Source organism: Arachis hypogaea, chromosome 3, assembly GCF_003086295.3.
Source record: "Arachis hypogaea cultivar Tifrunner chromosome 3, arahy.Tifrunner.gnm2.J5K5, whole genome shotgun sequence".
NCBI lineage: Eukaryota > Viridiplantae > Streptophyta > Magnoliopsida > Fabales > Fabaceae > Arachis > Arachis hypogaea.
In genome coordinates this window covers 42,799,512-42,826,752 of record NC_092038.1, presented here as the reverse complement: position 1 = coordinate 42,826,752, position 27,241 = coordinate 42,799,512, and the positions used below count along the sequence as shown (strand labels likewise).

Genomic DNA, 27,241 nt, shown 5'->3' with positions numbered 1-27,241 from the left:
TTTGTATCCATAATCTCTTTATTTTGTTTAAAAAATACTTAAAGATCAAGAGAATAGTTCAATTTTTTTCCCATGCAACTGAGGTGCACAAAACAATTATTAGACAAACCTTTTTCAAAAATCATGTACTTCTTTTATGTCAGGATTAATATGTATTTTAGAGACATCAAAGTGGCTCAGAACTGATACCTTATCTAAAAACATAAACAATAAGAATCAGTTTTGCCTCTGGTCCAAATGATATTGATGGGACCCTCCTGGAGGATAGCGCGTGACTGGATGATGATACAACTAAGACTTTGGCATCTTTCCTACATGCCAACTTCGACCTGGGGACAACGTCTCTCCCAACTACAATATTCACAATGATGAGACCGCCTTCATTGTTCTCCTTGGGTTCTTGTCTCGGTCTCACGGCGCAGCTCTTGTTGTCGCCAGATCAGTCGCGATCCTACCTCCTCAGTTCTCTTATTAGGTGAGAGAACTCAGCCAGCTTGTCTTCCCAGATTGCCTGCTCTAGAGCATCTTTCAAATCGAAGCAATCTTGGGTCTTGAGTCCGAAGCCCTTGTGGTAGTCGCAGTAGAGGTTTTTGTTCCCTCCAGTTCTATCCTTGAGTTGTCGGGGCTTCGACAGAATGTCTTTTGTCGGCTATCTGCTGATATACTTCGACGATCGGGGCGGTCAGGGGGTGTAATTAGTAAACTTTCCTACCCGGGGGAACTGCTTGAAGGCTTTAGCTGGCCCTTCGTCCTTGGGGTACTCCTTAGGCCTTTCTCCGTTACCAGGCCGACGAGCGTGGTTATTGCCGGGTTGCCGCTTGTTGGCTGCCACAACCTGGCTAACTTTCTCGTCATTGATATACTCCTTTGCCACATTTTGGATTTCTTGCATTGTCCACACGGGCTTGGTGGTAAGGTGTTTCCTAAAATCCTCGTTCAGCAACCCGTTCGTCAAGCATAAACTGGCTACCAAGTCGGTCAAGCCATCAATTTCCAAGCATTCATCATTGAATCTGTCCAGGTACTTCTTGGTCGGTTCGCCGCTTCTTTATGTCACCCGAAGCAAGTTGATCGGGTGCTTCGCTTTAGCAATACGTGTGGTAAATTGAGCTAGGAAGGCATGGGTGATGTCCGCAAAGGTCGTCACGGAGCCTTGGGGGAGACCGTTGAACCAACGGATTGTCGGCCCCGCAAAGGTTACGGGAAAGGCGCGACACCTCACCTCATCGCCCACCCCTTCCAAATTCATCCTGGCCTCGAAGGCCATTAGATGTTTTTACGGGTCCTGGGTCCCATCATACCTCATGTCTGTTGGCTTATCGAAGTGCTTCGGTAGCCGGACCTCGAGGATCGAATGGTGGAAAGGGGTTGCCCCATGATTACGGGTTGTCACCTTTTCCTTGGTCTTTCTCTGCTGTGTTCTCGGTTTTCCTCCATGGTATTTCTCGTCGGAAGTCGACTGTAAATTACAGGATCTCGCCGTCTTCTTGGCAACTTTCTGCTTTCTCCTTGGCTTTTTTATTCTGAACGGGGGTTCGTGGTGTGTCTAAAGTGACTTCTTCGGGGGCTTCTTCCTCTCCTTGAGGAGATCGGGTATGATCTTGCCCCGGAGCTGGTTGGTAGCGCTCCCTGCTTGCCAGCTCTCGCTCCAGATTTTGCACCCTGTGATGCAGCTCTTGCATTATTCTGGCGCTGTCACTCCTTGTTCCTCCAAAGGGTCGCCTCTCCTTGGAGCGCGAGGGGAGCTCCGCTCGTCGCGGGAGGGATCTCGTGCGTTCGTGAGCTGAAGCCATCGAGGCTACCTTACCGCTTCGGGGGACCATTTCCTCCCCGCGCTGCTCGCCTCTGCCGTCTACCTCCATAGGACCCAACAGAAAGTCCATTTAGGTCAGTCCCCACAAACAGTGCCAATGTTCGGTACTTCGGGTTCCGGACAGGTCGAAGGAACTCTTCGGTATGAGATGGTAAGAACCGGCCTAGATCTGGGTCCAGAGGATGGCGGCGTAGACTTCGCGACCTCCCGAGCTGTTGCGGTGTGAAGGGGGGTGCCACCTGCAATGATACTCCGACGCCCAAGTCAGTTTTTGCAGATAGTAAAGAGAGTAATGGGTGAATGACGTACCGTGGAGGAGGGGTAGGGCTCTTCTTATATATACTCTGTCAGTAGAGTGGGTCCCGCAGGGCAGGTCCCTTTCCTGGAGGTTTTCTTTCTCAGTTGTCATACAGTTGGTTGATGGAAAGTAAGTGTCCAGGTCGTGGTCCGAACATGGGACGTCCGCTAAATCGACCGGTCAGATCGAGTTATTCTATATACCAGACCGGGTCGGACAATGCAGTAGTTGGACCAGACCGTAACATAAATGATTTTGTATCAAATCAAATATATATATATATATATATATATATATAATACATAATATGATTATGAATGTATTATGTGTATTGGACTATATTTTATGTTTAGGGTTTGTGTTGTAGAAATGCATGTAACTCACAGGTATCGGCAAAATCAGTAATCACTGCATTCAACCTCTTTAGGGGGCGCCATTCTTTCACTCCAAAAAAAACTAAAGGCCAATAAGTTTTACAAGTTAGAACCCTTGTACACCTACTTATTTAACAATATTCTTTGGTGAGCAATTAATCTATCATCTTTTACCAGGCAACTCATATTTTATCTACTACTATTAAATAAATAAAATAAAAACCTCAATGGGTTTATATCCTACCATCTTATTAAAAAGAATGTAATTGATATGATATCTCATGTCATTTTAAAACAAAAATAGTACTTATTCCCAAAATTTTGGGTTCAAATTAAAGGTATAAACACTACTACTCTATTTTAATCATTCATCCGGGAAAAGATTAATAAATTTATGTTCCCTAAAATACATTATGATTAAATGGATAGGGCGTTAGTGTTTATAACTTCAACAAATTAATTTTGGGTCGGAAGTAACATTCATTATTATTTATTGTTTGCATATGAAAACCATTTTTCTCTTTCTCCTTTTATTTGCTCCTCTCAAAACGAGTTACCACTTGATTACCAAAAACAAAGAAACTCTATAAACATGCATTGCATCACACGTAAGAAGAAACTTACGAACTTGCCATAAATTAGGAGAAGTTACCAATTCTAAGACACTCACTAAAATGAGATCTTGTTTCACTTCCAAAAACAAATTAATAGGGGGCAAAAAAAATAAAATAAAAATTATGAGATCTTGTTTCAATTTTCTTTAGAAAAATTAAATCCCACAAACTATCACAAGCACACTTGTTTGATGTACCAACAAAAATGTCATTTTCTTCTCCTAGTTCTCAAACAAGAACATATTGGTCAATGTTTTCGTCATCATGGACAATTGTAACTTTCGTTCTAGTCATGTCCATGATGACGACGACATGTATCTCCGCTGAGACGAGAGAGACTAGTTTCATTGAGCATTGCATAAGGATGAAAATAATTTCTCCGCCTCCGGTGGCTAAAAGATACCAAAGAATGGTGGATTTTGGTCATATTGTTTGCCGAGATCAGTTTCGGATTGTATGGTTTTCGATACGATCAACCGGAAAATTGCCCAAACATTATTTGGAGGCACTTTGTAATATCTATAATGATGATCAAAAAAAGGTTAATGGTTATGTCAAAGATAATTTTGTTGGTTCTGATCCGCAAAAACTCATAGGAGGTGAAACTTGTGCTACCATTAGAGAATATAAGAAGAAATTATTGAAGGCTCCACCACCAAGCTTGAAGAAATTATAGAGTATCAACAAGGTATAAAGAAGATATAGATTTATAGATAATGATACTGGGGAAAACATATGAATAAATTAAGTCCCATTTTTTATCTATATATGTTGATCTTTCAATATTGACCCTTCAATTCAGATTTGCCATTGAATAAATTTATAAATCTATGTTGTCATGGTTTTATTTAATTTCCAAGTTATGAAGAATATATGCACTTAAGCTGGTGAGAAAAATAGAGTTAATTAGTAGATAGTAAATAATAATAATATATATATTTGTCTTTTAAATTTTTAATTGGTTCATGGAAATTAAGCAGTGATCAAAACCACAGTACCACACCCTAATTGTTTTTATGACAATAATAAATTCATTTAAGTTTGTTTTCCCATAAAATTTCTCTACATTGTTATTACTTTCTCGTGCTCATTAAATTTAAATTTGAAAGTTATGTATCCAACATTATTGTTTGACCTTTGTGTGGCTTGTCCATAATTTTACTCAAGAATAAGATAGAGCATCAAGATTATATTGTCTTCTTTAATTCTGGACTTAATTTTCTTTTTCTTTTTTATTTTCTTTAAAAAAGATGACAAATTTTTCATAGTTTCTTTTTCTTTTTTGATCGTATCGGAAATATGCCCTAATCCATGCTTCTCTAGGCCACTTATCCAAATATGCCCAAGCTCCCTCGTTGAGTCTCTTTAACTTATCCATCTTCTGATCAAAACCATGGCGTGTTGTTTCCCTAGCACAGTCCCATAATAGTCCTCTGTACTCCTGCTCTTTTCACTGTTTATTAAAATTCTTCCAGAGATGCCAGACACAGAATCGATGGTGTACATTGGGCATGAGCTCCTTTACTGCTGAAGCCAAACCCTGAAAAAGTAACACATGAAATTTCCATTATCGTGCCTCAAACAGACCCCCCAAATATATTAAGTGACATCAAACAGACCCTCGCAACGAATACATTTACTAATCACAGTCCTCACAGCAAGTACGAACTGATTATAAAAATACATTTACTAATCACAGTCCTCACAGCAAGTATGAATTGATTGTAGAAATACATTTACTAATCACAGTCTTCGCAGCAAGTAGGAATTGATTATACAAATATATTTACTAATCATAGTCCTCACAGCAAGGGTGAATTGATTTGACAAATAAATCTTTTTTTTATCACAGTCCTCACAGCAATTTGAATTGATTATATAAATAAATCTTTTTAATCACAGTCGTGACAACATATATGAATTGATTATACAAATACATTAACTCATTTACCTTTTGCATGTCTGACATAAAAGCCCATTTGTTAGCCATGTAGTCACCCAAGTCATCAAGCAGCAGGTCCAAAAACCACCTCCAATTCTCTTTATTCTCAACATCAACGATTGCCCACGCAATTGGATATATATGGTTGTTGGCGTCCTGAGCCACTGCTGAGAGTTGTCCACCGAACCGAGTCTTCAGGAAGGCTTCGTCGAGTCCGATCAGTGGGCGGCAGCTAGCCTTAAAACCCTTCTTACATCCATCCAAGCATACATACATTTTTTCAAATATAGGATCATCCCCTTGAAGATATGTACCAATCTTTACTGTTGAACCAGGATTACTCTTCAGTAGAGTTTCTGCATAATCTCTAACCAAACCGTACTGGGCAGCTGCATCACCGTAAACAATATTTCTTGCATCCATTAAAGCTCTGGTTAGTGATGATTTGTTTAGATCGAGGTCACACCTTCTCCTGAAATATGCTTTAGCTTCACTGTGCTTTAAGCTCGGATACCTCCTCAATTTCTTTACCAACTTGCCAGCAAGCCATCTCCTATTGGCTGCCCTGTTTTTGCTCATCCTAGGACATATGTGTTCATTTTTAAATGTTTTTAATTGCCAGCATGTCTCCTCAGAATCCCTAAATGCGTAAGCAACCCATGGACATCTAACCATATCCTCATCTTCTCCAGTTGTCCACTTGCAAATAGCTTTGATTCTGTAGCTCTCATTCTTTCTAAATTTAATCTCCCTACCCTCTTGAATGGTGAATTCTCTCACAGCATCCATAAACTCATTCTTGTTACTGAACTTCATTCCAACTTGTAGCTTTAGTTCACTAAATCGGCCACCCTCGGAAAAGATTGGGTGCACATCATCAGCATCATCGTCATCACTCCACTCCTCATCTGAGTTTGGGGGGTTTTCAATTCTTCAGACTTCCAAGAATCATTTCCAACAGAATCATCGTGAATTGGATCATATGCATCATAAAATTCTTGATTGTTTTCTCTGTTGCCCAGCACTTGTGCCCAATCTACTTCTTCATCGGAATTCTCCACAACCAAACCGTCATCTTCTTCTACTATTTTCTCCTTGCCCTTCTTCCAGGCAGCACCTGGAGCATGCTTCAACTTAAATTCCCTCAACCTAGCTGCCGAAAGACCACCTTCAATATCTGATTCAGTAGAACTGTCTTGTGGTCCAGGCTTGTATAGGCTATCTTCTGCAGATTCGTACGAGTCATGTGAATCACTGTCACTGTCATTGTTGTCATCGAGGCTTATATAGGTTTTCTTGCTGCCAATATCTTGTTTTTGTCCCACTACTCTTCCTTTTAGTCTAGCAGAGGATCTAGTTGCAGTATGAATTGATTTGGGTGAAGTGGCTTTAGATTTGCGGGCTGATTTGGGTGTTGGATTGGGTTTGGATGCTGATTTGGGTGTTGGTTTGGGTATGGGCTTAGGTGTCTCCTTAGGTGTAGGTTTGGGCTTAGGTGTAGGCTTAGTTTTCTCCATATGTGCTGGCTTGGGCTTAGCTGTGGGTTTAGGTGCGGGTTTTGGTTGGGGTTTCTCCTTCACCAGGGAGATGGAAGCAGATGCTGGTAGGGACTTGGATGCCTCTTTAGAAGGGCCTTCACTTGTGCTGTTGATGGATGATTTGATATGGGATGGAATGGTTGGTGTATCATTCTTTGGGCTAGGTGTGGTCTCCTTGACAACGTTTTCTGCACCAGTGCCATTGGGTGTTAGCTCCATCAATTCAAGTGCTTCTTCCTCTACCAGGGATTGGGAAACTCCATGCTCATAGTATATGTGCACTGTTCCCCCATTGTTCTTTGCATTGAAGCACATCTCTATTAACTCTTTGTCATGACTTAGTGCTCGCAGTCCACTCTTCATAGGTCTACCAGGAACAAGCCACCAACACTCATCCATGTTATCATAACCTAGGATCTTGTAGTAGTCTCTTAGTGAAAATATATCTAATATGTCCTCATCTAGCCCAGTCAACTCATCAGTGTGATCATTGTCATAAACCAAACTGCCATTTGGTTTGGTGACAAAACTGCCTCCATGATGATACACAATCGTTATACCTTCATCCATCTATAAATAAGATTCAGGAGACACAATGGTTAAAAACAACACTAAATTCAATAAATTGAAAATAATAAAAAAAGATTATAGACAATTCAGTTGGGGCTTAGTTCTAATATATTAAACAACTTAATCAATTAAAAGTGTTTTGGCTACCATTATAAAATATGAATATTTTATTAAAGACAAATATTTAGTTTAATTTCAATTTATCTCGTACAATACTTAATCATCAAACATGAAAGAATAAAACAAGTAAAATCAACAATATTTAGATACAATTACAACTTTGCTGTTCAAAATGCATTAAACCCCGAACTTGGCCAAGTAATCACACGCGTTAAGAATTCCCATTACACATCATAGGCTCATCATTGAAACTATCTCATCTCCATTGTAATGGAGCAGTTACAAAACCAGGCTCACCATAAAATTCATCCATAATTTGAAAAAAACTAAAGTTCTGCACTTTCACTTTAATTTAGAGTAAAAAATAATCCAAGGAATAAAAAAAGAAATCAAATGAAATGGCAAAATTAAAATAAGAACATTGAATACAACAATCATACAAACCCACACAACAATAATCAGAACATTTCAATCCACAAAATTCAAGGTAAAACTAAAATAATAACAACACAACAAGAATAATATAGAGCTATTTTACAAGGTTCACTGGAAGAATCGATCAAACACCAGGTACCAAAAGAATTACTCATCCTAGTCAAAACAAAACTATGTACAAAGTACTAAAATCAAAATTCTCACAAAAAAAATGAATGGCCAAAATGAATAGGGACTAAGAGACCAGAGATCTTTAACCATAATAATAATAATAATAATAATAATAATAATAATAATAATAATAATAATAATAATAATAATAATAATAATAAACAGAGAAATTTTCAACAAAACATACTATTTTTATCTGTGTTTTAATTATTGTTAAAACCAATGAATATTATTTTCAATCTTTAAGTAGAAAAGCAAATAAGAGAAACTCATTGTCCTATCTAAAAAAAATGATAAGAAAATAAAAGGGCAAATATTTTTCACAACTGATTGTCAAAATAGAACAAAGAAATTAAAATCTTCACACAATCAATTACATAACTAACAGTCACAACTGTCTGAAATACCTAAACATGAAGGATTATGCTTTTTACAAGGATAATTAATGGCAGAGTAATTCAGACACCAGAAGCAAAAAAATCCATTTCATTTCCCATTTAACAGCTTAAGAGAAGGGTTCTTGATAAATAAAATAGACTACACTTTAAAGTTATTCCTTCCCTCAAAGATTTCAACTAGTAATCACACCTTTAAAGTTCATGTATAAAAATAGGAATTTTTAATCAAAATTATGTTCTTGTTATGATCATTACATAATGCAGTACTCTCTTTACACTTATCAGTACTCTTGTAAACAATAGTACAAGAAGAAACAAGGAAACACATGAAAGCAAACTTGTCAGGTGTGTTCATTAGTAGTGGGATATGAAGGAGTAAATTTGTTATTTTAAAATAGAATATGAAGAATCAAAGATTGCTCAAACGAACAAAGAACTGAACGATTCAGTTGATCACAGATGCAAAAAAATTAAACCCTAACAAACAAAAACTCTATTATCATCAACAACCATAATCAACCACATTCTCCCAAAGTTACACTGATGAAGTGGACTGAAAAAATTGAAAACAACCCACAACCAATATTTTGAGAAAAAACAGAGCATGAAAGTTGAGAGTAGCGTTTTTGTTACTAACCTATTTTTCAAAAGATGACTCCCAGTTAATTAATCTTCACAATGGAGAGCGAACCAAGTAAGAAAATTTTCAAACCTCCATTACTGAGACACCCATGGTGCTTCTCTGAAGAGAAGGGAACGTATACGACGGGAAGAGAAGGAAGAGAAAGGGTCAATTGGGTTTCACTTCAAAAGTGGTTACTGTTTGGATTTCATTTGACCCCTTTTTTCATGTCAACGACGTCGTTCTAAGCATTTCGGCGCCAATAGTAAAACGGCGTCGTTTTGATACTGCCAGGTGTCATTTAAAATTGCCAGATCAGCTTTCCGGTGACGGAAAACATAAGAAGGGCCAATTTGAGGCGCGGGTCAAAATTTCAGGGTACAATTTGAGTCAATTGAAACCAAAATGGCTAAATTGAGTCAGGAGTCAAATTTCAGGGGCCAATTTGAGTATTAACTCGATAAATTATCTACAAAAATTATGAATGATTCACTCTTCAATCGAAAATACGCTTTTCATTTTTAAATCTGTAAATCTTTTTTAATATGGAGCTGTTTAACTTTATCCCGCCTTATATTAGATATAGATAGATTATAGAGTACGATATTGTTGTAACGTTTTTTCTTATTTATGTAATTAGTTTGAAAACTAATTTTGATTGCCAATTTATTTTATATAATATGATTAGTTTAGTTTTTTGCGGTTTGATTTGAATTACTTGCATGTAATTTAATTTTTTAAATTCAATCCAATTTGATACAAATTCAACCGTTTAATTTGAATTAAACTGATTTGATCCATTTTTGACGTGTAACTTATAAAGCCAATAACTTGAATTATTAATAAAATAGATAAATAAACATGGGAGGAACCTATTAAATTATGTATATAACATTATTGAGAGATAATTAAACTTAAACAAATCTTTTATTTTATTTATTTTATTTTATGTAATACTACTCTGATTAGATTAAATAAAATTTAAGATGAGATTTAAAATTTAATCCATTCCAACCATTCAAATTATATAATTCATTGAAAAAATAAAATTAGATAAGATAAGATAAAATCTAATCTAATCTAAATAAAATATTATTGTTTATAAATAACATCAATTGTCATTAACACCACGCATACTTGGTTGATTGTTTCTCATACCAATAAAATTATCAAATATTCTTGTTTAAGAACACTTTTAGCTTCTTCAAGTCTTCAACAATGTCTTCATCAAAGTTCATCATCATTCTTCTCGTGCTAATTATGTCCATCATGATGATGCCACGTGTCCCTGCCATTACTGTCGTTACCCACTCAATAGAACACTGTTTACGAAAAGTAATAAACCCTCCTTCACCACTGCCTCTAACCGCCACTAAAAGTGAACTTAAGCTGTTGGATTTTTCTAGAATTCTTTGCCGTGACTCGTTCCGTCGTGTCTCGCATTATGTTAAAGTGATGGAAAAGTTGCCCTTACAATACATGGAGGCTCTTTGTAACATCTATGATGATGATCAAGAAAAAGTTGAGACTTTTGTTAACGGTGCATTCTTCAATTATAATACACAAGAACTCATGAATGGTGAAACATGTTCAACGATAAAAGAGAAGATGCTACGTTTTGCTTCACCTATTTAGGAAGATAATAACCAAGAAAAAGAAGATCCAATCTTATACAGGTTATTATGAAGACAAATAAAAGCAATAATATTATTCAATGAATTGAACTAGCCTTTCATGTGTTGGTACTTATAGACTTATAGTTATTCAGATTTGACCAATTCATGTTTCTTTTATTTTTTTAGGTCTATTATTATCCTCTTTTTATTTTTAATTTTGTCTTCTTTCTTTTTTTTTTAACAATATATGTAGTATATATAGAACACATTATTATTATTATTATTATTATTTCTTCTGCTTTTTCAATAAAAATATGAGTTATTCTTGTATACTCTTATATATTCTTATATATTTTGGAGACGATGATACCAGTTGTTATTATCTATTACGAAGTTTAAGAATTTGAATTTGAGTCAGCCAAATCAGTGGATGTATCTTCGACGCTCAAAGCTCCAAAATTAATGGACAGAGTTATCGAATCGTCGGCTGTATCTTCGTCGGCAGCATCTTCATCTCCATCGACATCCTCATCGTCTTCATTCCGCCAAAACTTTGGTGGTCTTTAGAGTTTTAAATCTTTCGTTTCTTCAAAGCTCTCCCTAATTGTCCTGAGGTCATCGTTCATCCATCGCCATGACCGCTTATTCTCCAGTTTCATTTTCAACCCAAATTTATGAGTCTAGTTGACGCCAAAACCTGGGCCATCCTCTTTTGGGACCGAGGAGGCTATTGGTTTGTTTGTTTTTTTTTTTTGGACTTGAGGCTAATGGTTAAAGAAACTCAAACTAAGAGAAGATGTGTTGGGTAGAATTAAGTGAAAATGAAGGATATTTAGTTTGCAGGTATACATGGCCCAGGTTGCTGAGGCCCAACTTGAGAGAGTGGACGATCACTATTCATTAAATAATTACAACTAATTTTCACCAAAAAAGTTGCAGTTTTGGCCCATAAATAGTGCTAGAAAGTAGAGACAAGGAAAAAAATTACACATGCACAAAAACGGTTTAAAAATAAAGAAAATTCTTATGGCTGGCCCAAGGCCATATCCAAAAAAAAAAAATATATATATATATATATATATAAAGAAAATTCTTGACCAAAAAAAATATAAAAAAATTTAAGTTGGTGGAGTGATTAGCTATTTTGTCTATTTGTTTTAAATAAGTGTTAATAATTTAAATATTATTTTATGTATATAATAGTTTATTAGTCAGTGATAAGCTCTTAAATAAAATTTAAAATTTTAATAAATTAATCTTTAATCTATCAAATTAAAAAAATACCGTAAATAATAAAAAAATAATAAAAATAGTCAATTTTATGACCGCCTTTTGTTAAACAACTTCCTCTTAAAATTAATTAGTTAGGTGAAAGTTGAAACTATGGAAAATTTATTTCGCATAACTCCAGAAATAATTTTATTTATTGGAGCACTTTTAATTTTTTAAATTAATTTAACATTAAAGTTTGTTCCATCTAACTTCAAAATTAACTTTTCATTGTAGAAGTATCCAATTTTCGGAGGATGTTATTCATTGATTTTATAAATTCACTGTAGAAGGCCAGAAGCTATTCATTAGTTGGAATATAATTACAAAGTAATTAATCTTGTAACTTCAATTGCTAGATAGTAGTTAATAATAGAGATTTTATTTATAATGGTATAATATATAAAATAAAGAAAACAGTATTTTTTTTTATGCTATGCCAGATAAATACAGCTACTACCTTTTGCGATGGCTCTAACATTCATTGGATGCATGCATCTTTATACTATTTTTCAATTCAGTTTTATTTATATTATTATGTTATACTGTATATTAAAACAATTTTTCAATCATGTTAATTTTATACATATAAAAACAATAATTAATTAGTTATTATGTATAAAAAGACACATCTAATGTTTTATAAAATTATATTACTGTAAATAAATTTAATTATTGATCTATTATATAAAGTTAATTATTCTATTAGTGTATTATTTAATTAAAAATATAATTTATATATATAATGACTAATTAAGAATTATAAAAAAATTTAGAAATTATTTTTAGAATATGTTTTAATTGGAATAAAAGTTCACAATTATCTTCAATTGAACATACTTTTAAAGGAGAATCAATTGTGTATTTTACTTGACAAAGATATTAATTAGTAAATTTAGAAATTATTTTTAAAATATGTTTTAATTGGAATAAAAGTTAGATAGTTTTGTATAAACAATTTTTATTTATAAAATTAAATGCATAAAATTACTTTATATTCTTCTTATTTTTATATCCAATTAAAGTTATCCTAAATGTAAGGAATGAGTCAACCTAAACAAAATTCATACAAGAAACTCATATATAAGACATAAAGTAATAAGTTGTGGAATCAACCACCATGATTGTGTGATCTTTAATTCATCAAATACCTTTTATTTATACATAAATTACAGATATATAAAACCCCAAATTATATATGTATGTCTAAAAGTTTAAAACGTGTAGGTAAAGCCATAATTTCAAATCATTGTACACTATTTTATTCTCTATGTTGGCATTTTGTAGTAGCATAAGAAACTTCAAGCCTTCAACTTAATTATTTATTTAATTAAATTAATAATATTTAGTATGCTAATACCTTGCTTATTGGTTGTTTCTCCCTACAAAGCTACCTAGGTGACACATGGCACAATTTAAGAGGTGAATATTGAGTCAATACTCAAATTTGATTCAAATCAATTATTTGAACTCAAATTAACTCTTAAAATGACAATTGACCCAATTCGACATTCAAAATTTATAATAGTAATTTACGTTTATTTTTTAGTTAATTTTTGTAAATAACATATTAACTTTGTATATTAACTCATTCAGATTTGAACTTTTCAATTAAATTTTATGTGACTAAAATTTACTAAATCTCATAGAAGCTTGATTGACTCTATAACATACATCTTTGTAAAAACGATAATAACAAGTTCAAATTAAAAATTTTAAAACTCTAATAAAATTTGATTACATAGAATTTGAATAAAAAATTTAAATTATAACAAGTTAATACATTAAATTAATACATTGTTAATAGATATTAACTCAAGAATTATAATATGAATTACAAATATAAATTTTGAAGTTTAATTTAAATTTATTACAATTTTAAGAATTAATTAAATTCGATTTTAAAATTTAGAGACCAAATTAAATATGGTTTCGACGGACATTATTTCTAACAAAATGGGCCCCACATTTCCACACCCTTGTGTCTTGGGATTCTTATTAGGGTTTTCAATTGGAGCCGTTGATGGGCCTTCATTACCCTAATCGAGGTCCTTTGTTCAAAAATTCCCCTACAAAGATTCTTCTTCCTAATGTAATTTAATTAATTAATTAATTAAAATAATAAAGGGAGAAAGTTCCTATGATGGGGATGAATGAATTAATGGGGAAGCAACAACATGCCATTGGAATTGGAATATACAGGTATACACAGTAAACATCCCCCTCTATTTTGTTATAAACATGATCTTCTGTCATATTAAAATATTACTCTATCTAGATACAATAATATTTATATTCAATCAAAGTAACATGGATAAAATAATTAATTTGAATCGAAGCAATAAAAGTTGGCATAGAATTAAAAATACAATTGTATACTTTTACGGCAGTAATACTAGAGACATAATTTAAAATTATTTTATTTAATTTAATATATATAATTTTATATATATCACATTAATAATTATATATTTATTATATTTAAATTTATCTAGCTATTTATTTTAATAATAATTAAAAATTATAAAATAAAAAGTTAATATAAAACAAAATTACTTTATAAAACTAATCTTTTATTATCTCTCAAATAGTCAAATGTTGTTACTACTGCAATTCATAAATTTATATTTGATTTTGCTAAAGAAAAGAAAAAGAAAAAAAAAAGGGTCAACTAAGACCAGAGAAAGCCATTAAGCCAATAAAGTTATCTACACAAGTAAATTTTAATGACAATAATAAAGGTAGACGAGGAAAAGTGAATAAGAATCACAATTTCATTAAATAATAATAAAATAAGATTTCTAAATGATTATATCGCCTTCCCTAATAACACATTAATACCCTGAAGGACACTCTTAAATTCTTGACCTAATTGTGTCCGGTTTTAATTTGATACGGTATCTTTTTTTTAGCGATTAAAAAAAAATTGAAAGAAAAGTAAAAAAATTATAACAAATTTTTAAGGAGAATATATATTGCACACCATATTTTTTATTTTTCATCTAACTTCACTCCTCACCATAGCATTATTATTTTCTAAAAATATAAAAATTAGTTTAAAAATAATTCTAAAAAAATATATATTTATATTATCTCTCTACATTGAAAATAAAAAACTAATTCAAAATTATCTTAACATCTAACAAGCATAATTTAAATTTTATTGTCATATTTTTTCTCCCAAAAAATATACTTGTAAATTCAATAAATGACTTGTATTATGTTTGTCAAGTTTTAGTTTACGCATATTTCTTAAATATATATAACTAACTTGAATTAATCGAGTGATAGATTAATTCATTCATCAAATTAAATAAAAATAAAAGTTTAATTTTAATCTTTTATATACAATAATTTATGAGTAATGTTAGGGGGCTAGTAATATTTGTGATTGGTAGCCATCAATGATAATTTGATGGTGTGAGATTGGTTTGAGATTTCATCCAATGACTCACCTTTCTCTGCTGGTTACATGCTGGCTAAAATATAATAAAATTGCTGCTCCTAGACTTTTCCATAATTTATTTCAAGTCCTTTAATCAAACACTCTTATCCACAAATTAAAAGCTTCATAAGAAGAGGAGGACATTGGTAGAGGCATGTCAACGTGAGGTCCCATAATGGTGAAGAAATAGGGATAATAAAGGGCCGAAAGGGAGATTGTGGTTCCTTAGGAATGAAATCATGGGTGATGGTAATGAGAGAAGCATGCATGCATGGACATGGGTTTTGACAACAACATGGGACAACCTGTTTTTGATCCAACAAATCATTTTACTAATTCAAACTCTCTCCACTTTCCTATGTTTTTGTGTGTTTTTTACTCAAACCCCTCCCTCCCTCTACTCATTTTCAATTGCTCCTCTGGTCTCCACTCAAATCAAATTAATTATTATTACTCTCCACAACCCTTCTAAATATATCTTCCCTATTTATTTTGGATTCTTATCCACCTTCTTTGTGTATGACACAAATTAAAGCATTAATTAATATTGCAATAATGTTATGTAAATGATCAATAATATTTAGAAAGCAAACAAAAAAAAGTTAAAATAGTTTAAATTTGTCTTATATAATATTTATTAATTATCGCTACGATTAATAAATAATAAATAAAATAAAAGTTTAATTATTCTATTAATTCCTATAATTTCGTAAAATTTTTAATTAGATTCTTATATATATTTTTTAATTGAGTTCTTGCACCAAAGTTTTTTTTAATTGGGTCCTATACTCTTTTTTTCCTTTTACTTGGGTTTCTGTACTAATTTTTTCTTTTTAGTTGGGTTCTGTTCATACCCTGACCTAATGATAAAGCCCAGGTCCCAACAAAAGGCCCAATCCAAAAGGATTGAGCCTCACCCTATATCGACCTCCTCCCTACGAAATCGGTTCTTACCACGACTAACCCTAAAGAAGTCGGGGACGAAGATTAGCTGGCAGATAATCACTCATTCAAATGAGTAACTGCCCCTAAAATCTCTCTACCCACTTCCAGGAGCCATATCTCAACCTCCCTAAGATAAAGGGGGCGGTTATCCACCTCAAAAGGCGGAACTACCTCAACGGTGGTTATGGGTTCACCCCTATAAATACACTGACACCTCTCAAGTATCTCAGAAGCCCAATACTCTCTAGACCTGTTTTACCCCTTTGCTGACTTTGGCATCGGAGTGTCTTTGCAGGTACCACCCCCCATTCTCCCTTACACAAGTCGGACGGGAGTCTCGGAGCGCAAACTCACTTGGACGTTTCATCGTTCAAACGATTGGGCCAACCAAACTTGTCCAACTCATTAATCTCCGGTTACCCATTGTAACATATTCCTATACAATTAAACCAATTACTATTAAGAGGGACCTAATTGAAAAAAAAAATGGTGTAAGAACCCAATTAAAAAAAATATAAGGACCTACTTGAAATTTTTACGAAATTATAAAAACCAATAGAATAATTAAACCTAAAATAAATTTGGACTGTTTTTTTATTTCTCTAAAATTATTTGCTTTGACAATCATAGATAATTATGTAGTAGTTTTTTTTTAGAATAAAAAAATAATTATTGAAGGCATAAACATACACCTTTTTTTATATAATCGCCTTGTATAGTTATTTGTTCCAATTGTTTGTATAACAATAATATTGTTAGCATTATGTGCATAATTGATTTTATGTTCTTTTTGACAAATTAGGTTAATATTCACATAATTTGTTGAAAAGTAAAGTTATTGAGATTTAATATATAATACTAGCTATTTTCATGTAAGGGGGGAAAAATATGTTTCATTGGAATATATAAGGTTGTTAATTGTAGGGTTATTAAATACATTATTTCTTATGTAAAAAAGAAAAAACTTTAAAAGATTATTCATCTACCCAACCAACAAGATCATTATAATTGTAGTAATGTTCTTCCCTGTCTATACAGCAAATAAAATTAAAGGGGTTATTAAAAGGATTTGAATGAAGGGTGATTTTGTAGTATTCATTCTATATATATTATTAATTCATTATCAATTAGACTAATCCATCTTGAGGAATAACTATATTTATCCCTTTTTCTTTTCCCAAAAAAAATAAAAAAATGTGTCCCCAAAACTTAGATATATTTTGCTTACCATTCAAGCAACTTGATGGTGGTGAATAAAGGATAATCTAATTAAATAAATTAATATCTTTTTTATATATGAAATTTGGTTCCATTTATTTATTTATTTCTATTTAAATATTAACTAAATTATGCTCTACCACTAAAATTCTGTCAGTGCTGTTATGTATGTTGGAAAAAAATTATTATATTATTATAAAAAAAATTAATTATTTTATTATAATAGATTTAATTGTTGTGATAATTAATTATTTCATTAAAATATATAAATTAATATATAAATATATAATAATTGATTTAAAAATTTGTTTTTAAAGTATACAAAATATTTTAAGAAAACTTATCTACATATATATCCTTCTTTGATTTGATTTTAAGTTTTTAACAAACAATAGCTATAATGGAAGGGACTAGGCCTATTTTTCTTTTATTTTAAAAGGGAAAAAAGAGATCGAATTTTGCAATTACCATAAATTAAATAACCAAAATGGAAGGAAGTGAATGAAATAAAAAACAATTGAGATGAATTGGGTTAGAACTTAGAAAGAAGAAAAATGGACCACAACTATGGTTGATGACTGAAGAAGAACCAGAACACGTGGCAGAGAATAGAGAGCCGAAAAATAAAAATAAGTAATATTTAATGCATGAAACAAAACTTGTTATGGTATATATACATGAAAGGAAATACTCATAAATAAAAAGGGTATAAACTAAAGTCAAAATTATTTAAAGAAATTGGGATTCATTTCCTAAAAGAAATTTAAAATTATATGGCAAGAATAAGAAAGAAAAAAGAACGAGTTTGACTAATTTTTTTCCTTGTTTCAATGATCTTGTAAATAAAATTGTACAATAAATAAATGATAATATATAAATTTCTACTAAAATATTTTAATAAAATACAAAAATATGATATGTCAAAATCATATATTAAAAAATATAATGTGTCAGCTATATTAATATCCCACCAATTATATGTCAACAGAATTCTGTCAAAATCACTTTGGTCTGAGAAACATTTTTCGATAATAAATATGATATGATGATGAGAAGGGGAGGCTTTACTTGTTCTTAAAAGAGATTACTAAGATGTTTTCTAATCTTGGTCAGAAAAAAAAGTTTACATTATTTTTTAATTAATAATTAGTCAATATTTTTAAATATTTTTTATTTACTATGTTATAAACTTATCTTAATTACATTATATTATTAATTATTAAATATTAAATATTATTAATTAGAGGGGGGATTGTAGACTTACAATGATTGTATCTAAATCAATAATACATGAGATGTGAACAAAGTTAGAGACAATATCTCACTAGGTGAATCCACTTGTTATAGCTCCCGAAAAATAAGAGGGATGTCTTTGTAAACTTGCTTTGAGGATAAAATATTCACAAAAAGTAATATATATATATATATATATATATATATATATATATATAGAGAGAGAGAGAGAGAGAGAGAGAAATTACTATTTTACTTTTATCTTTTATAATGTTACTCCACATATAAGTTTTTTACATAGAATGTTAAAAAAATTTATAAAAAAAATCAATTTAAATTGGTTGAGTGATCAACTCATTTATTCATTTAAACAAATATCAAAGGTTTAAATCTGATCTTATACATATAATAATTTATTGACCAATAACAAATTTTTAAATAGAACCAATATAAAAGTCAAAATATTTTTCAAAAAATACTAAATAAGTAAGTGAATAAAAATGACTCCTTTTTTGGGTAATTATTTAAATTTTATTATTATATCTTTTTATTATTATAAGGTGAATTCAATTAATCAATAATTTATTCAATTACTTCTTAAGGTGATAAAAATAAAAAATAGTATATTCCATTAAATTAAGTATTATATTTTTTGTACAATATGTTATTCTATATATTTTTTATAAAATAATAAATTAATAAAATAATAAATTTGAAATAATAAAATTTTACAATAACATAATCAATTTTTTTAATAAATTTAAGTAGATACTTTTATATAATATATATTTTTTGTATGTATATCTTATTAATTTAACAATAAAAACACTTTAGATCTCAATACCACAAACCCTAAAAACAAACTAATAAAGGGTTAGCTATTGGTTAAGTACTTATTAAAAAAATTCATATAAAATAAAAAATTTCAAGTTCTCAACATTTTTTCCCTCCCCCCCCCTCTTATATTTGGACTAATACTAACTAATTATTTATGAAATAATAATTAAAAATATTAAATAATTAAATATATTTAATTGAAATATTTACATAAATATGTCAATATTTATAACTATTATATTAATATAAAAATATTTTTTATAAATATAATCACCTTCTTTTTTTTACCATAAATGCATAAATATAATTATCCCAAACCAAAAATAATAAAAACTCTCTCTCTCTCTCTCTCTCTCTCATTTCATCTCTCACACACAGCACAAAACCAACATAATCATCATCCATCCCCATAACACCCAAAAAAAAAAAAAGTTGAAACCAAACACAGAACAAAAAACAAAACACCACAACCAGTTATGTGAACTCTCTCTCTCTCTCTCTCTCTCTCTCTCTTAACAACAAGATCTTCGAAGATGGGTGGAGTAACTTCATCCATGGCAGCAAAGCTCGCTTTCTTCCCACCAAACCCACCATCATACAAGCTCATCAAAGAAGAAGCCACAGGTCTCTTACTCTTGGACCCATTTCCACACCGCGAGAACGTTGAGGTTCTCAAATTCCCCAACCGAAGAGGAACAGAGATCGTAGCCATGTACGTCAGACACCCAATGGCCAAGTCCACTCTTCTCTACTCTCATGGTAATGCCGCTGATATTGGACAGATGTATGAACTCTTCATCGAGCTCAGTATCCATTTGCGCGTTAACCTCATGGGGTAAAGTTCCCACCTTTTCTCTCTCAGATTATGATTTCGGTAATTGCCTTTGTTTTTTAAGCTTTTCTAAGTAATGGGGTATCTGAAATGTCTTCATCTGTGTTTGGAGTCATGCTTTCACCTTTTATTGGGTTCAATCTTACTGTTAAGTTAACACCTTTTTTTTTCCCTCAGGTTTTTATTTTTGTTTTTTGTTTTTTCAATTTGTTTATGTGATTTGGGTACTGATTTTTATGCTTTGTTAAGCAATGAGGGGTCTCTGGGTTGAATTCATTAAGCATGCTTCACCTTTTCTTACTGTTTTCAGCTTCAAAAGATTTTTTTTTTTGTGATTTGGATAATTGGGTTGAATTTTACTCTTACTTTTAATTTTATTATTTTTTTAAAAAAAGAGCTTTCTTTAAATTTATATGGTTTGGGTTTTATTACGTTCTTTGAATTCGGAGTCATGTTTTCAGCTAGGATTGGGGACAATATTACTCTTAATTCTAATTTTATATTATAAAAATTGAATTTTTATTTATTTATATGATTTGGGTAATTGGGTTTGTTTTATAAGTTTTTCTAAGTAATGGGGTATCTGGAATTACGTTCGGAGTTATGTTTTTGCATTGGATGGGGACCAATCTTACTCTTGATTTGAATTTTAGTATAAAAATGATCTTTTTAATGTTCTAGTTTATTTTTTGTAACTTTTTCTTTATGAGGATTTGTGTTGCATGGTTGTCTCCCCTTTGGAATTTTGTGGATCAATTGAAACTGGATGTGTTTTTCTGTGGTTGGATTTTTGGCTGAATTTCGGTGGCATGTGTTTGTTTTGGCGTTTGATTGGATTATGACCATTCATTTGAGGGGAATGAATTGGCTTGGATTTGTTTTGTTGTGCTTTTGATGTTGATGGATTTGTTTTGCAATAAAGAATTCAATGGCTTTGTGGGGGGTTTGATTATTCAATGATGGGTCCAGTTTGTTAGGTCATGAGTTCCGGCTTATCTGGCAAGAGTTTTCATGTTGCAAGCAATGATTTCCAGTTCCTGTGTATAATTCCTGTATCAATAGTACACTAATCCCTTACTTGTGAAGCTTGATCCATGTTTTGTAATTGAATCTTGCACGATTCAAAGTTATGATGTGAAGGTGTGAACATGGCACTTCATAACTTTCATCGGTACTTAATGTATCGTCCGTATTTGTTCATCGTCAACCAAGTTGAAATTTTGATTGTGGAAGAAAAAGAACTTTGAATTTAGCTAGCTTTTTGGTGAAACACTACTTTTAGAGGACATGAGTCAAGCATATAAAAATGTAGAAGGTTAAAGCATGTGTAGTTAAAGAAAAAAGAATATAAATTTGGGAAGTTGTCGTTGACAAGTGACGATGTGACGTCCGGTTAAGCATTTTGGACCACGGATTGACCAAAACTTTGTTCTTCAGCTCTAAGATTGTCTGATAAACAATGAAATTGTAAACTCTCATGGAGTATTTTTGGACTAAAAATGACAGGAACTTGTGTTGCAGTTGATTTGATATACTAATGACCTACATCCGAATGATTATAGTTAGATCTCAAATGAAAATATGTCATATTGATCTTTTGCTCCCTAAATTAGGGATTTGTTCCTGTTACTTCTTGCCCTGCTGTCATGATATTGTTGTGTTGTTGTCAAAGAAATGATATGTAAAATGGAACACATTTGTAAGTCAGAGGTTATTGATTTTGAAGTATCTTTTTTCGACGTATGCAGATACGATTATTCAGGCTATGGACAATCATCAGGGAAGGTAATGGATACATACACTTATTTCTTGTTTATTTAATACTCTTAATCATTGCAGGCAAATGAATGCCGAAAAACTTGTTTATCTTTGATGCTCTCTTGCAGCCAAGTGAGCATAATACATACGCCGACATTGAAGCTGCATATAAGTATCTGGAAGAGAACTACGGGACAAAGCAAGAAGACATAATCCTTTATGGTCAATCTGTTGGCAGCGGCCCTACTTTGGATCTCGCGGCTCGTTTACCCCGACTGAGGGCTGTTGTTCTCCACAGCCCTATACTATCTGGGTTGAGAGTCATGTATCCTGTGAAGCGGACATACTGGTTCGACATTTATAAGGTTAGATTCTTTATTGTCTGATGTGCTTAATGTCATTTGATTTGAGGATTACATACATGCAGCATTCTATCCCTGAACTAACTCCTGTTATTGTCGTGCCATTGTGCAGAACATCGATAAAATTCCATTGGTTAAGTGTCCGGTGCTAGTAATTCATGTAAGTAATCCATTGGCAGGTTTAACTTTTCACTTTGTCATATTTTTTCTTCCAATAATTAACTTTCATATGTTATCATAATTTCTTCGATTGGGGTTGTCAACTCGTGTGCTTAGCATCGAAGTGACAACTGCAGTCTATTTAATGCAAATAATCTGCACTATTTTACTTGGTTGATACATTTTCCTGCTAAATCTTGTAACGTAATCGTGATACAACATGAACTGGTAATCGGCACAAGAAAAAGGATTCTGTTTCTACCAGCCTTTGCTGCTGATTGAAACATTTTTAAGTTGTATTCAAGTGATCATGCTTTCTATGTAGTTATGTTTACGGGTACTAATGTCAAATTTGGCTTTGTGTGTACTTTTCTTCAGGGAACTGCCGATGAGGTCGTCGATTGCTCTCATGGCAAGCAATTGTGGGAGCTATGCCAACAGAAATATGAACCTCTATGGCTCAAAGGAGGAAACCACTGTAATTTGGAACTCTTCCCGGAATACATTCGACATCTCAGAAAATTCATATCTACTGTAGAAAAGGCGCCGTCGCAAAGACTAAGTTTTAGGAGGAGTGTAGATAGAGTTGAACAATCCAGGGGAAGTGTTGATACCTTTGAAACTCCGAGGAAGAGCACTGATCAGAGGGACAAACCAAGGAAGAGTGTCGATAGGACCGAGAAGCCGCCGAAATTCCACGAGTACAAAATCAATAATGCAGACAAATTGGAGAAGTTGCGAGTCCATTTCGATCAGGTGGAGAGGTCGCGAAGGAGCGTGGAGTACGACAAGTCTAGAATCATGGACTTGCAAGATAAGTCCAGGAGAAGCGTCGATGTTCAGTTCGAGAGGCCGAGGAAGAGCATCGATTGGCTCGACAGAGTTCGCCCCGGCTAAACCAACCTCTTCTAGAAGCACAATGTTACATTGGAGATACTGAATTTGCAACATGGGAGGGGGGAAAATACAAAGAAGAATACAGACACAATTACTTACACTGAGAGGGGGATCTTAACTTATGGTTTGAAGAATGCATATGTTGCTTTTGCAGTTTCATACTTCCATTGCAATGTTCATGTAGATTTGGATATGTTGGTATTGGATATTCTTAGTTCTTCTTCTTCTCCTTCTTCTTAATATTATTTCTTCTCATTATTCTTATTTTCAAATGAAGTGACTCTAACCTTGTTTTTAGTATTAAAATGAACCTAAATCAAAGGTGGGCACTCCTATGATTTGTAAAAATTCACATGAATTGAATATCCTTGTTTATTTTTCTTGTTCCTGCTCATTCATTCTTAGTTTCTATTTTTAAGAACATTATATTCTAAGTTTGTCATTTGTATAATTGAATTATAGAATAAGGCTTTATTATTTGTTATAGCAACAATCACCTCCTTTGTAAAAATAAGCTCTTGTACAAATTTCAAAAAATTTAAAACAATGACTAAATCAGAGTTATAATCTTTATTGGTGAAAAATTTGTGGCCACTCTTTGAAATTGCAAGAGCTGTTTGCTGGGTTAATTGTAATCATTGTTTTATATTATTGTTTACAACTGTAATTGCAATTGCAAAATTATTATCGATCATTCTACGTGCACACAAAAAATCAACTACTAAATCAATTGATCGTGTAAAATATGTTAGAATATAAAATAAAAATATTGAAAATAAATGAGATAACACATGTATTTATAGACAAACATAGGATAACTAATTTTCTTTTGTTTCTCACGGTATATCCTAATTCGACAAGTCAAGAACTAATTCATCGCAAATCTGAACTCTATATCAGAATTCTATCGCTGACCAATGGGTTATTGCATACACAAGACAGAATTCAAAAATTTTAACACTTGTTTAAATGAATGAGTGACCCGACTATTTAATCTATCCAAATTGATTTACACAAAATAACTAATTTGATAGCTGATTTTTTATATACTTTTAATATTTTTGTATTATTTGTGTAAGGTGCATTGCATATTTGCATTTTTTGAAATTGCAATGACAATTATTACATAAATGTGACCAGAATTTAAAATTTGAGCGTCCTTGAAGAGAGCTATGAGTGAAAAGAAAAAGAAGTGAATTTAAAACGTGGAATTTCCGCAATGATACAAAAGCTGTATGTTGTAGAATGGCTTAATGCTGGGTTCCAAAAGGCAAAAGCTAAAGCTTCTGTTCAAATTCAAGAGAAGGAAGGTTCAATCATGGAGTTGACTCAAGTTATGTTGCTTTGGATTCACTTTTCTAACTTTTAACATTCAGTAACTTTATTTCTTTTATGCCATCAAGTTGAACTTATGATTGCAAACAAAATAATTCACATTTTTTGTTCAAGGATGTGCGTTATTACAAGTGGACTAAGAAAAAAAATAGACAAAAATATATTTTTGTTTCTTTCATTTTAAAAATTATCCCTAATGTTAATTGTGTTTAGTTTTATTTTAAAAAATTAAAATAAATTTTAATTCTATCAATAATATTAATTTGATTAATTATCCAAATCAATTTCTAAAATTTTTAAAGAAAAAGTCTAGGAGCCAGTATTTTTTTAACAATCTAGCAAGCACTTAATCATTAAAAGAAAATTAAGTGATCTTCTATCATTAAATATAATCTCACACCATTAAAAATATTATTGATAGCCAATTGATAGTTACAAAACATAAAATTTGTTAGCCTCTAGCACTTTCTATTTTTAAAATCGGATACTCTAGTGTCTCAATTTTTGGAATATACAAAAAAAATTTCCTAAATTTAGTTCCCACAGACGAATTAATATCTAGTCTTATTTTTCTATCAATAACTAACAGAAAATACTAATATAAAAACCTGAATTAATACACGTGACAGTCAATTGTTCATCTATACAACAATTAGACAAATTAAAAAGATCAATATAATACAATGTGTATTAATTTAGGTCTCTATGTCAATATTTTTCATCTATTATCGATGGAAAAACAAAACTAAGAATTGAATTGTCTGTCAAAATTAAACTCTTGGTAGGATATTTTGTATATTTCAAAAATTAAAAGACTAAAATATTCCAACTAATTTAGGTAATTATTCTATTAATTTTGACAGTTCAAATTTTTTTTTCAACTTCTAATTTTACCTCAAAATTACACTTGAATTTTCATTGTCAATATTATATGAGTATTCAAATATCCTAATGTTGCCTAAGCAATGTTAAAAGGAAAACCAGAATAGAGAGTAACAACTAACAACAAACAAAAAAAATGATTAACAAATATTTTATGATAAATAAAAATAAATAAATAAATTGTAAAATTATTTGTTCTTGTTCTTCTTGTTCTTCCTGGAATACACCATTCCCCGAATGCCATCAGGGTCAGCAACAAACCCTAGAGGCCTATAGAACCCAAGAACCCTAGGCTCGGAGTAAAGAGCAATGTTCACGATCCCTTTTTCTAGAAGCTCCGATATCATTCTCTCCATAACCGCTTTCCCAAGCCCAACTCCTTGGAACGATGGATCCACTACCACGTCCCATATTATCGCGTTGAACACTCCGTCGCCGGTTGCCCTCGCAAACGCCACCGGCCGCCGTGTACGGAGGTACTCCACCCACAGCAGCGATTCAGTGTGCTCCAGCGCTACGCGGATCTTCTCCGGATCTCTCTTCGGGAACCCTACCGCCACGAAGACGCCGTTGAGATCGTCGAGGTTGAGGCCGTCGGCGCTGCGGCGGAGGACGAAGCCGCGAGATTCGAGGACCTCGTCGGAGATGGAGAGAGGGTAGCTTGTGGCGTTGGTTGGGGTTTGCGATGAAACGATGACGTTTCGGGTTTTGAGTTTGGGTTTGAGTTGGAGGCGGAGAGAAGGGAGAGGACTCGAGATGATGCCACGTAAGAGCATTATATTATTATTATTATTATTATATTATGTATTTCTAAAAAAAAATAAAATTTGAAAAAGAAAATGGAAAGTTGGTAGTGTTTAAAGGTTTAAGGGCCTTATGAAATAGATGATGAAGATTGAAGATGTGAGTTATATTTGATGAAGTGAATAGGATTTTTTTGTTGTTGTTGTGATTTGTGGTTGTGAGAGAGGCTTTTGTGGATAACGTTTGTGTTGTTTGGTTGGGAGAATTTTGGGCAACAAGTGTTTTTTTTATTTTATATATAAAAGAAGGCAATTTAAATTGGTGGAATAGTAAATTTATTTAAATATTAGAGATTTGAATCTCTTCTTGTATATACAGTAAATTATTGATGAATATAGTGGACAATTAAAAAAAAGGGCTTGTGTTCAATATTAATAATAATAATAATAATTTTGATTAGAATAAGAGCTTTGAAGAACAGAAGAGCATATAATATGTGTTGTTGATGCTCTGTCCTTGTCAACTTCAACACACATATTGTTGAGAGTTGAGACAACCCTGCCTAGGAATGTTGCAGTGTTTCTGCATAATGTCAACTCCCTGTATTGGATATTTCAACTTGGATTGGGGCTAATCTTAGCTTTATTTTGAATTTTATTATAAAATTATATTTTTTTTTTATTTTATATGTTGATTACTTTAGTGAAGCTGTGTGGCATGTTTGCCTACCCTTTTGGATTTTTATGGATGAATTAAAATTGGTTCTGCTTGTATATTAAATTAATTTATCCCATGCAATTTGTAAAATTTAAGG

The 27,241-nt window shown here is 32.1% G+C and overlaps 3 protein-coding genes across 4 annotated transcripts; 1 reads left to right on the top strand and 2 right to left on the bottom strand.

The window, feature by feature from the left end:
• Positions 1-1,803: 1,803 nt before the first annotated feature.
• On the bottom strand, positions 1,804-5,857 carry LOC112776682 (uncharacterized). Its single transcript, XM_025820912.1, has 3 exons — positions 5,051-5,857; positions 4,604-4,639; positions 1,804-2,052 (listed from the first exon to the last, which is right to left on the bottom strand). Exons 1-3 carry the CDS (start codon positions 5,855-5,857, stop codon positions 1,804-1,806), a joined length of 1,092 nt encoding a protein of 363 aa, XP_025676697.1.
• Positions 5,858-19,747: 13,890 nt separating this feature from the next.
• On the top strand, positions 19,748-23,841 carry LOC112790408 (uncharacterized). 2 transcript variants are annotated; one of them, XM_025832794.3, is made up of 5 exons: positions 19,748-20,293; positions 22,039-22,075; positions 22,177-22,413; positions 22,523-22,570; positions 22,948-23,841. In XM_025832794.3, exons 1-5 carry the CDS (start codon positions 19,992-19,994, stop codon positions 23,464-23,466), a joined length of 1,143 nt encoding a protein of 380 aa, XP_025688579.1. In that variant the 5' UTR covers positions 19,748-19,991; the 3' UTR covers positions 23,467-23,841. The 2 variants fall into 2 exon arrangements, with proteins under 2 accessions (XP_025688579.1, XP_072089031.1); XM_072232930.1 differs by having other exon boundaries at positions 19,750-20,293; positions 22,958-23,841.
• Positions 23,842-25,713: 1,872 nt separating this feature from the next.
• On the bottom strand, positions 25,714-27,241 carry LOC112790407 (GCN5-related N-acetyltransferase 1, chloroplastic). Its single transcript, XM_025832793.3, has one exon. The coding sequence runs from the start codon at positions 26,457-26,459 to the stop codon at positions 25,872-25,874; it is 588 nt and encodes a 195-aa protein (XP_025688578.1). The 5' UTR covers positions 26,460-27,241; the 3' UTR covers positions 25,714-25,871.

Bases quoted from the DNA above. Each gene is read 5' to 3' on its own strand.
- LOC112776682 (XM_025820912.1), bottom strand. From the start codon at position 5,857: ATGAAGTTCAGTAACAAGAATGAGTTTATGGATGCTGTGAGAGAATTC. The intron at 4,640-5,050 runs GTAAATGAGTTA...TTACTTTTTCAG, and splicing joins TTATGTCAGACATGCAAAAG to GGTTTGGCTTCAGCAGTAAA. The intron at 2,053-4,603 runs GTACACCATCGA...GTATCATTGCAG, and splicing joins TAAAGGAGCTCATGCCCAAT to GTGGCACCCCCCTTCACACC.
- LOC112790408 (XM_025832794.3), top strand. From the start codon at position 19,992: ATGGGTGGAGTAACTTCATCCATGGCAGCAAAGCTCGCTTTCTTCCCA. The intron at 22,076-22,176 runs GTAATGGATACA...GCTCTCTTGCAG, and splicing joins ATGGACAATCATCAGGGAAG to CCAAGTGAGCATAATACATA. The intron at 22,571-22,947 runs GTAAGTAATCCA...ACTTTTCTTCAG, and splicing joins GTCCGGTGCTAGTAATTCAT to GGAACTGCCGATGAGGTCGT.
- LOC112790407 (XM_025832793.3), bottom strand. From the start codon at position 26,459: ATGCTCTTACGTGGCATCATCTCGAGTCCTCTCCCTTCTCTCCGCCTC.